At 40.6% G+C, this 12026-nt stretch overlaps 1 protein-coding gene across 1 annotated transcript in view; it reads left to right on the top strand.

Annotated features, from left to right (window-relative positions):
• The window catches only part of RFX4 (regulatory factor X4), an 88021-nt gene extending 79111 nt beyond the window's left edge, over nucleotides 1-8910 (top strand). Inside the window, exon 18 of the mRNA XM_014307339.2 lies at nucleotides 7359-8910. Coding sequence (XP_014162814.2) covers nucleotides 7359-7631 — 273 coding nt within the window. The 3' untranslated portion in view covers nucleotides 7632-8910. The remainder of the gene's footprint in view (nucleotides 1-7358) is intronic.
• The last annotated feature ends 3116 nt before the right edge of the window (nucleotides 8911-12026 follow it).

Consider the following 12026-nt stretch of genomic DNA (forward strand, 5'->3'; position numbering starts at 1 on the left):
GAAAGTGAATGAACATTGAAGTGCAGTGTCCTGGGACAGGTTTGTTTTCCTCCATTTGTCAATATAGGTCTTACCCTGTTATCGCAAGAAACAAGTAAATCAAATCAAGATCAACGCATTTTTAGTTTACTCATATCTTGGTTAACATGCTGTATGCAAGCAGTAGCAAACATCGAACTCAGGCAAATATCTTTCACACTGTAGTAGGCTGTCCCTACAAGTGCAGATGTCAGATCATTTTTTTCTCTCTTGCTAGTCTTTGAACTGTCCTGAACACATATGAAGAACAGCTATGCTTTAATGATCACACTTTAAAGGAAAATTATTTCAATTTCTATGTGGCATGTTCTTTCTCATTCTGCTTATAAACTGAGATGGAATTGCACAGCAGAACACAGCCAAAAAAACAAAGCATATCAATGTGCTTGTTCTGTATTGAGAGGAGTTACAAACTGGAATCTTACTTTTGAAAAATTATTTCAAAGTACTTAACAGTTTGATATAAAATTTGCTGACAGTGTTTTTAAAGCTAAGTTAGCTAAGTTAGCTGTGATAAGTCCTTTCTTATCTACTTTTAACAAAAAAAAAAAGTTCATAAGATGTCCCTAATAAGATGTTAGGGAACTGCTCCTTTTCTAATGGTCTTTGTGAGGGGAACATGTTGAAAGGAGTTGCAGTAGGACTCATGATGTTGCAAAATCAAAATACAGGAAGCCAAATTTACAATGAATATATCAACAGCTGCCACTATACTTGAAACCAAAGGGGCTGCAATGTGCAGAGCTGTGGGAGTATAATCAGCTGGGAAGAGGAGGCTTTGACCATAACTTTCAAAAGAACTCTTTGTTATAGTCTACATTCTGGCCAAATATAGAACTTTGGCTCAACTTTAGCAACTATTCTACCATGCTCTTTAGGACAGTGTCTAGGGATTAACTCCTATGAGGAAAAAAAAAAGATCTGTGTGTGTGGTAAATTCTCTACAAACATGAATTCAGGGAGAGCCCTTGTCCCAGACAAGGATCTGAGCCAAAGCAGGTGGCATGTAGTTGTGGTGGGGTTTAAGCTGCAGCTATTAATAACTATTTTGGTCTTAAAGAACATCATATCCAACCTCTTTCTATGGAAGAGAGTGACACACTCCAGGTTTTATCAGCTACTTTGAGAATTTTGATTTTGTCATTGGAATCTTGAGAGTGAGGCTGTGCTGGGGAAGAAGTCACACAGATGTAGATATTTTACTATTTACTATTTTAATATTTATTATTCAATATTGCTTTACAGATCTCAAAAAGTGCAGGTGGAGGTATGGCAGTATAGGCTGACTAATTTCTACTGATGGTTAAGACTCTTTTTGATGACAGGAACAGTCTGTTCAAACCTTGGTCTTAATCCCAATTTTTTCTTCTTCCCTCACCATCTGTGAGTAATTCTCAGAACAATTCCTTACTTGTAATTCCAGGCCTGATTGCTCATTTCTTGACTTGGCTTACTGGCCAAGAGCCTGGCAGACAAATGAAAAATGATCTACAGATTGATCTGTTACTATCTAATTCTCTAAGTCATAGTGCAGGATTGCATACAATATTCTGGTGCTACTCCACCATCATATAGAAGGGGATTATTTTGTGTGTGTGTGTGTGTGTACATAAACACATCTATACAGAGACTTTATTTCATCGGTTCTTTATTTCTTCTGCTTCTGTGGTTTATGTACCAGGTGCCAGGGTTGAAGATACGCAACAACTCTTGCCTAAAGGCTCTGAGAGGTCTCATCAACCTATGTTGAGTTTAGCAGAGAGTTACAACACCTTCACAAAGTCACAGTGTAGGCTTGACTGGCTTCTGAGCACAGCTTTTATCTGCAACATTCACCCTGGCTGGACAGGTCTTAATCGTCTTTCAGGCTATCCAAAGTATTTCAATTCACATAGTTCTACCTTTTACTTAGATACAAACTAATTCATGCTTCAGTAATCTTTCTTTGTAAATTTCAATGCTAACACTTTTAGTAGGAAGAATAAACCTACTAATAATTAGAATAATCTGCAGTAGTACACATTTTAACGAATCTGGTAACATATAAAGATGCACATCTTTAACTGTAAGTATCCTAATGTGTAGCTGTAGTGAACCACACTGTAGGTTCAGTTATCCAGGTCTTATCTCTAGCAACGACCAGAAACAGGTGTGTGGAGGAAATGTCTTAGATGTAGGGTAAGTAGAAGGTAGTCCTTTCACCTTTGACAGGAGCTAACCTAGGGATATCCTGAGTAGGAAGCAGCAGTTGGAATGATGTTTTTGTTAGCAAACCACTCTCCATTACCCTTTGAGCTTTTTTGTACATATGGACTTTGTCAGGCATTGCATGAAACACTCATTCTCTTGTTACTGCATTGGGTGCCCTAGGGTTTTTTGGGTGATGAGGAATAGTGAATATTCATTCCCTGTTTATCTTCTCTCACCATTCAAGACATTATAGATCTGCCTCACTCCTTCCTCACCTCCTCCCAGAATTGCAGAATTTAGCGTTATCATCTCTTTAGTTTCTGTTGTGACAGGTGCTCTGTGCACTGGAGTTATCCAAGGACTGCAGGGCTGTGAATGTTCTGTTCTCTCAGTTGTGCCAAGCAGGGAACCTGATGGAGCTGGAGCTCCCCTCCAGCCTTTCTGTGCAAACCTAACTCTCAGAGTAGGTAGAAGGGCTCAGCCAAGAAGCTGCCACATTAACCACCTAGATCTGAGAATCCCTCCTTGATGCCACACTAAACTCAGCCTCATTTCAGCTTTTCTCCTTTACCGCTTCCAAAATGGAACAACCATCTCTGAACAGTCCATCTCAGGTGACAGCCATAGAAGCAGCACAGCAACATTTCTCCTTTTGTACCATGCTGCTCCTATCTTAAAGACAAGAATGAATCTGTTTGTTTGTTTGTTTGTTTTTTGCTGCTTTAAGCTGCATTTATGAAGATCATAATTTACTTCCATGGTGTGGGCAGCCGAACTCATCACTCTGGAAAATGCTGCAGCAGTACAGTCTGCTGTTCAGCAGCAGATCAGGTCTGCACCTCTCAGAGGCCCAGAAAACAGTGTTTGGGCCATAGTTGAAGGAAATTTAAGCAGTGTTATTACTCTAACTCTCCTGAACTGCTCGGTGGAGTGCAATGGTCTCATAAAACTTCCCAGGGTGCAGCATGCAGCACGACTCAGTTTTTCTGTAAAATACTGCATGCCACAATTCCACTAAACCATGTCTTCGCTTCATATACCTCTGCAGCAGGATTTTCTAGAAGCAGTACTGGAAAACAGTAGTAACTTTTTTTGTGACAATGGGCGAGCCAAAGAAATCCTCTCTCAGACAGAGCCCATGCTTCAGTGTCCATTCATGTTGTTCTGGCTCATCTACTTTGGGAAACAACAGAAGGGGAAAAGTTCTTAATCTTCCAGCTTATACACATTATAAACTCATGACTATACCAGTGCAGTAAGAATAACACCCTCCCCAATAACCACTCTGTCATCAAACAGCTGGTAATGACAGAAAGACAGAAATACTGCCCAAATCCCACCCATGCAGCAAGAGTCATTGTTCCCCAACTGTATGCCTTCATAAGGGCCTTGAGACTGTTAGCATGTAATTGAAGTAATTATGTATTGAATGCAACAGGAAACAGATGTCTTAGTTTGAGATAATTACAAATAGCATTTTCCTAAGGCTCCAAATGCCACTCCCAAAAGTACCAAAATCCCTTAGGTGGACTTCAAAGTTTCACTTGGCTTAATTAACAGATTCAGTAAGGTTCAATTTGTGGAGAAAAGGGTAAATTTAGGGTGATAAAGATGCCTTTAATCAATAGTATCAATTATGCCATTTTATAAGATTTAAGCATATTTTTATGAAGTTAATTTATAGCCAGCTGTCCACAATTCAGTAGTTTCTGGAATGTGTTACTTGCAAGTCCTGAAGTAGTGGCTAACATGCAATGTTAATTTACAGCATCCAGCAAAGTGGGAGCTAATACAATGTAAAGTCAGAGCCACATTCATAAGGAAAATATTTTGCTGTTTGGACATTGAAACTTTTCACTTACATTTATAATTGGTTGGTGAATTGAAAATAAGGATAAAGAGATTATTCTCCATCCTTTCACTGTAGAACCTCAGCCTTCACTTCATGGGAAGACATATTTAATGTTGCATTTTCTAAAATAATACTAAAATAAATAGAATTAATTTTACTTTTGTGGGCACGGCCTTAACAATAATCTGCTCAAAGTCTCACAGGCTTAAAGGGCTTCTTGTCTAGGTCTAATGGCAGCAGTAGTAACAAGTGTGAGTCAACCCAGAAAATGGTAATTTCCTGTCAAGAGTCCTCCAACAAATGTCGCTTTTATATCTGGCAAAGATCACTAGGCCCCAGTGTTTTGAGTTCAGCTTAAGCACTCTTCATTAACCGGATGTAGACTGTGAAAGGTGATTCAGGCAGCATGGGCAGGCATCCGCCCAGATGGCTCTGCTTTGGACACTCCAACAAGGCTGAATAGACGCTTCATTGGGTGAGTTAATAGTCAGGCAGGGGCCAACGAGTACTTTAAAAATATTGTCTTTCAATAGTCTCTTCACTGAAGGAAAAAAGAAGCCACTGAGTCATTTGCGATTAGCTGACCTACCGGTACAAAACTTTCCATCTTGCATTCAGTCATAACAGAATTTATTGTAAAATACTGGATATTTAGAGTCCATGTTATTTTCAAGCAATTATTCTTTTTACATTCATGACACATTCATAAACACAGCTGCACTGGGTGTGCTCGATGAAAAGGAAAAGCAGCACACTGTATCCTGTCCCCTCATGCAGAGCCATTCCCCTGCCATCTCAGTAAGCCTAAGCATGGCCTCTGGGCTGCATATTGGAGGAGGAAAATCCTTCTTTTTTGGTGCATCCTGAAGTTCATTCTGGGAGCCAAGAATTCATTCACTCACTGGCACAAGTTTTGTGGTTCCAAACGACCAAAAAGACATCATGTGGCTTCCCCACATATTGCTGTGCACAACAAGGGCATCCACCACAATATTCTCAGAGTTCATTCTCTTCTTCTTGATGATAGGTAAATGTTTTTGCAGTCTACAAATTTTCAAATAGCAAATTATCCTGGCTGAAGACTGATTTCTCTTGGCATTTGTAAGGGATATGAAAGCACGTAATTCCCCTGTTAGAAGTCACAACTTTGTTTCAAAACCTCAAAGGAAAATTGCACTGAGACAGGATGGCAAAGGCTTCTGTTATGGTTAACAACAGAATAGCTCAATTATCTCATTGTGAAAAAGACAAGAGAGAATCACTGGTGTATTATGGCAGAAGTCTAGGGTAACCCTGTTATAAGTACACTTTTTAGTACAAGAATCTACAGTGATTTCATGTATAGATCAATGGGTAATAAAGGCAAAGTCCACCATAACTGGTATCAAGTAAAACACTACTGAAGACAAGGAAGAAAGTTTTTAGCTTGGGCCACATATTGCTTCAAAGCTTGAGTTTCATTGTTAATGGTCTTTGGAAGTTCTCATCTTCAATGAAAGCTTTTGGAAAGCCAACAAGTCTGAAGACTTGGTTCTCCTTCAAAGGAATATAAGGCTTTTTCTGCTCAATATGTAAGCTCTGCTGAATTTTCCTACTGAAAAAACTTTCTGTGGGGTGAATTTGGAAATTTAGATGATGTTGTAGAAACCTGTTGTCAGTGTTGCCAGGACAGCTTATTCTGGCAGCTGGATTAGCAGAACAGTGTTGAAATGTCAATGTTCCAGGGTGGTGCTGCAGTTTAACGCCCCATTTCAGCAGCTGTGATGGCACAGGTAGATCCAGCCTGTGTGGTGATGGGAAGTACAGGCTAGATAACACCTTTGATGTCTTCCCTCTCGTCTGCCTACTGGCCTGTGTTCCCGGGACACTCAGGGATGTGCTAAATCGTTAACTACAGTATGTTGGTCAAAAAGTCTTTTTCTCCTCTCTAGTTAGGAGTGGCCAGCATGTGGCTCTGAGCTGCCTGAGGCTTGTGAACTGTTCAAATAGGTTTGTTAAGGCTGGCCTGCCTTCCTGGCTGTGCTCTGAAGGGAGACAGCATAAAGTCCTCACGGAGACATTGCTGCAATTGCCTTGGGCTTATGTAACAGCTGCTTATGCAACTGATTAACCCCAGGCCCATCCACAGTGGCGTAATGTAATGAGACCCCTTGGGAATCTCTGCTACCTCCCCTCCTAGGAGCACCTACTCCAGCTGTTCTCTCCATAAGCCTCCAAAACATGAGGGGTTTTGCAGCAGTAGAAAGCTTTGGCATGCCGCTTGCAAGGTTTTTAAGTATCAGAAGTGATAGTCCTGCTTTGGTGAGAGCCTTCTAGTTAAAGAAATACCAGAGTGTCAAACAACCCAAGATACGGAAATGTTAAATGTGACACTTTTTTGCAGAAAAGGTATAAAGATGTAAAATATAGAAGCTTTGAAGATATATGGCTGGCCAAGAGTAACAGGGATCCTCACCATCTCTGTGATGCGCATGGATAACGGGGACAAAACAGGGAGAGCTGTTCCTCAGACAGCACACAGATGATCTGCTTCTGCAGGACAGGCAATAAGATAAATACATGCTAAGCAACCCCTCATAAGCACAATTTACTTCCTGTTGCAGTCTGTAACTACAGAGGGCAAAAGCTGTTCTGTTTTCCTTCCTATCTTGTCCTTCCTTAGTGGAAGCCATCTGTCAAACTTTGATTTCTAGTTTCCAAGTGTCACTGTGAACAGCTGGGAACTAGAAAGATTCTCCTCCTGCCTGCCTCTTTCCATAAGTTCTCCAATTAGCTGCTGGTTCTGGGGCTAGACCACACTGTTTTCCTGAAGAAACTGTCAGGATGTCTTGTGAACACTTTAAAGGGAAGGCACTTTCCCAGAAATAAAGATTCTTTTGCTCCTCTCCCTCAAAACTCACTTGAGTGAGGAAGAGTTAGGACATTTTATTTTCTGATTCTTAGTAAATAGCAAGTTTTTGAGTAAAAGTGGGAGAAAAAAGATAAATTAATTAAATCTATTTTTCTCCTATTTTCCAGATATACCTAGCACTTCAATACATTAATTCAGTATTTAAAATCAGTGACTATTTTGCAAGACTTTCCCTGCAACTTTGGTTTACAGCAGACACTGGTTATCTGATATTTCACCTTCAGTATGGTACCTTGTTGTTGGATAGCCGTTAATTCATACGATTTTGGCTTTTCTAAACACAGAATTGTGACACCACCAGCCCTTATTTTCAAATGAAGTATGTGGCAGATGATTCTTTGATTTCTTTTTTTTTTTTAATTCTAGTACCCCTTCAGTGGCCCAACATCAAGAATGGAGCCCTGTTTGATGAGCAGTACTCCCAGGCTGCATACCACACCAGTGACTCCACGCTGGCCAGAGGTCCCAGCTGCCAACTCCTGCTACACAAGCTCCTCCATGCACTCCACGAGATACGGCAATTCCAGTGACATGTATGCGCCCTTGACAACACGCAGGAATTCTGAGTACGAGCACATGCAACACTTTCCAGGCTTTGCATACATCAATGGGGAAGCCACTACAGGTTGGGCTAAATAAAGATGACTGGTATCAGCTGAGCCCACACACTTACAAGAGTTACAAAAGCTTCATGCCATGTGGGACTTTTTGTGGACGTTCTTCAAGGAAGGTGAAAATGGAAAATATCCTGGGCAGATAAATATAGTTCCTAACATGGGCAGATTGCAGACCACTATGACCGAATGCTCCTGTAGCTGAAAAATACTTTTGTGCTGTTCTAGACCACTTTTTGGGCCGATCGGTGCCTTTTTTAATTCTGGGAGAACCCTGTGTGCTCTAAGTTTGAGTGAGCCAGTTTTACCCCCTCTCTTATTGACAAACATTAATGAGTCTTACAAAAAATGTACTGAAACAGGAGCTATTTATAATTTGAATTAAAGACAGGAAATTTGCCCTCAGCAAAACTCCGTCATCTGTTCTTTTAAGCTCTTAATGCATTCCTTAAAAACCATTCTGCCAAGTCATCACTTACTCATATCAATTCTTCTATCTGGTTCCTTAAAAGGACATGTGTTGCTGTAGGTTTTAGTTTACACCTAACTTTGTACATTGATGCACCTTTCTGTTGATCTAGTAAGTCTGATCTTTACAAAAGAGAAGAAAAGACATGTAGCATTGAATTATACACTGCCTTAAGTTGACTGTTGTTCTTATTATATATGTATTTGTGTTGAGTTTGCACAATCTGGAAAAATCTAACTTCTCTGGTTAGTAATGACAAGGTAAGAAGGGACTTGGGACTGGGAAGATTTTGGATTCAGAGCCACGTATGTTAAATATGATGATATGAAGCAATTATATAAAGAAAATGACAATGCAAACATGATTATTTGCTTAATTATCTATTGTCAGATATGAAACTGTTCTCTCAATTCCTTCACGTGGTGATAATTCTCTATACGTCTATAAAAGCAAAATTCAAAGCTGTGCCTTTGAAGTTATTCTGTACTGTGTATGTGTGGAAAAATGTATTGTATTTTGGGGAGAATTTTTCTTAGACATTTTCCTTCAGATTTGTAGCTATTTGTGAGTTTTTGTTAGTTTTTATTAACATAGCTTTTTCTTCTGTATTATAAAATGCACCAAGCAATTATGGTGGACCTATTACCCTATGGGTAAGAAATAAATAAATGGAAATATGACAACAGGCATTTTAGTAGTTGTTTTGTAAATGAAATCTTTGATAGCACCCAGTGTGACAATAACCATGTTTATGTCTAAAATGGACATAAGTGTTATTTGTACAGTTGTGCAAGGTATATGAGGGATTTTCACACCCAAATAAAGTTCTTGAAAATAAATAGATTCCAGTTAAATTTACTTAAATACAAAAATTTCTACAAGCTCCAGACCTTCAAAAAATGTTAGACGTCATCATGCTTTTATTCAAGGAAGGACTTGAGAACAGGTACAATTCATGGCAAATGGGTGATGCACCTCCACTTGCCTGATGGACTGGTGATCATGACCTGCCGAGGTCTCTCCAAGGACCAGATACCTTGTTGAGATATCTGTGGGTAGAACTGACCAGTAACTCAAGGCTGGATCTTTGGAAGGATCAGTATGGTGGCGAGCCTAAGTACCACTCAAGGGAAACCAGAAGCACTTCTGCTCTTTTTTATAGTAAATTTTTAAACGCAAAGAAGCCTAATCCCCACTGACTGAAAAAGAGGAGAAAATGAGCCTATTTTAGCATACAAATATTCCACATCCTTCAACACTTATGGGGTCAACTTTGTTACCCCAAAGAGCTCAGGCAGACTGTTCAGGAAGGAGGAGGGATATCGGACACAGTGTGAGACCCAGAAATAATAAAACATTTCTGAATGGAGAGCTGCAATATCCTGGGCGTCTTGGGAGAGGAAATTCTGACCAACAGCAGCACCACAAAGCTGCTTATAAAAAAGAGCCAAGAACATCATCAGTCAAACAGGGCTTGGAAAGTCTTGTGCAAAAAAAGCCTCCATATTATTTCTTTTTTTTCTCTTTTTTTAAAAATGAATTGAAAAACTTGTGTTGATTCCTCAGGAGTGCGCACTTCCAACTATCATTTAACTGCTTCCTGATGAGGGCTTTGAAATTTAAAGTAGACATTCATGGGGGGCAGTGTATAAAATGGTGGAACAGAGGCCACCTCCTGCATGAGAAGAGCTGCGAAGTAAAGCAGGACTGATCCTGGGCCCCTGCAGCTCAGACCCCACCACAGCAGCACAAACCATGTCAGCTTTCAGGTCACAGGCTGTGCACCAGCCTGGGGAGTGCAGCAGCCTGGAGAGAGCACCATAACCTCTGGGTAGAATGTCTGGTGAGGGGCAAGAATGTCTTAAATCATCCCAGTACAAACTGTCAAACCTCCTGATTCAGAGTCTGTGGGTTGTTATTTAATTATTTTCCTTGACCATGGAAACTAAAAGTTGGGTTTTCTTGCCTAGCCATGCATTTATGTGCATATGAAGCAAATATGTGACTATGCAAACATTGCTGATGAAACTTTTACACCACATTCTGAAATATTCAGTCTCAATTGCAGTTTCTCTTCTGTTATTTTTTCCTATTTTCTTCTTTCTTTCCTATCTCTCCTCCTCTTTCTATTTTTTTTTCTCTTTTCCCTTTTCCTCTCTTTTTTTTTTTTATTTCTTGCTTACATTATCTTTTTTTCTAACAACAAATACACATTTTTATAAAGATGTGATCTTTTTCACAGGCTAAGACATATGAAAATGATAGATATATAATATATACAGTAGAACAGAAACTAATATTATACATTACAGCATAACTGATATAACACATTTAAAATTTTTAAACAGATCTACACACACACACAAATGTATATATGTATGTATGCCTATAAAAATCCACTACAATTCTTCAAGATTTTTCATTACCAGGTAGAAAAAAGACTCAGCGGGAGAAGAGCAGTGAGAACTCCATTCAGTAGCATGAATCCTGTTTTTGTCAGGCTACCTCTTGCTGCAAAGGTCACTACCCTTTGACAAAAATGGCCTCTGACCTCCCCAGCCCCACAATTCTGTTGTGACTGACCCTGAAACCCATGAAATTCAGGGGCAGACATTGCTTTGGAAGGTTTAGATAAAGCTGACTAACATGGGAAGGGCTCGTGGTATGCACCCATCTGAAAAGGTCTGGCAGTTCTTTGGTAGAGGATGCAATTTATTCTGTCCATCTCTTTCATTGAAATCCTAATCCTTCGTATACTACATAAGGTGGAAACTAAAACACGTTCATGATGAATACCAATGTGCCTTTAAAGGGCAGTAACAGTTTCCTAATCTTTATTTTTCAGGTTTTGCAATTAAAAAAAATTGACTATGTGCAAATAAAATGAGTGTTTTCCCGTGCTGTGAAGTAAATCTAAGCAGGCTTATACTTTTTTATAGAGTTGTAAATCTAACAAGCAAAAGACTCTTTTCATTGGGTTTCTCTCCAAAGCTCTGTTAGTATATAGATGGACCAGACTCAGAATTAACGGCTGCACACTGGATGACTGGATTTTGTTACTCCTTGCAGTCCGATGACTGTGCTGTTCTGGATTTATATTTCAGTTCTTATGGCAAGAAACCCCTAAGGAGGAAATTCAGGTTCTGGTTTGGGTCTGCATCTTAAACACTGCAGACAGGCACCGTCACATCTGACCACCTCTGGGCTCTGTCCATCTGCAGGTGCAACCTCCCCGGTGTTTTCTGCTATGGAACCAGTCATTTGTGAGATTAAAGGTTTCTCTTTCTCACGGATTCCTGAACTGAAGGAATAAAGATTTTGAGGAGAGACCGGCCACAGCTCTGTATGAACATGTTTGGGGAGTGGGTTTTGTTAACTTCAATATATCGTTTTCTGCTATCTGGACAATGAATTTCAATTACAGGTCACCTTGAGTTTGGAAATGCTGTGCATGTGCTCAGAGTGGTTTAAACATGCGGTCTTGCAAAACCTTTATAGAGACACGGTTCACCTTTGCCTGGCTCTGTCAATGCACCTTCCCCTCCTGCCACCTCCTGAACGAAACGCAAAATTTTCGTGTACCACCATTGCTCTGGCGGGTTAGACTTGAGACTGGTTTTGCTGCCAGACGCTGTGGCGAAGCCCCGCTTCAGGGAACACTCACAGACTTCGCCCGCGATGGGAGCTCAAAAACTCAAGCCTGAAAGCTTAAGAAAAAGCAGCCAGCCCCGGCTGTGGCAGTCCTTCGCCTTGTGACCGACACGGTGTGCACAGGGCAGATCGCAGAGAGCACACAAGCGGCCAAGCCTAAGGAAGAGGGAGGGAAGCGCCGGGCAGTACCCTGTGCGGCCGCGCGTCCCGAGAGCGCGCTACCGCCGCGCTTCCCAGCGGCAGCCCGGGGCGCTGTGGGCACGGACTGCAGCACCCATCGTGCCCCGCGGCAAGAAAGCA

The sequence above is a fragment of the Geospiza fortis genome, unplaced genomic scaffold (genome assembly GCF_000277835.1).
Source record: "Geospiza fortis unplaced genomic scaffold, GeoFor_1.0 scaffold173, whole genome shotgun sequence".
NCBI lineage: Eukaryota > Metazoa > Chordata > Aves > Passeriformes > Thraupidae > Geospiza > Geospiza fortis.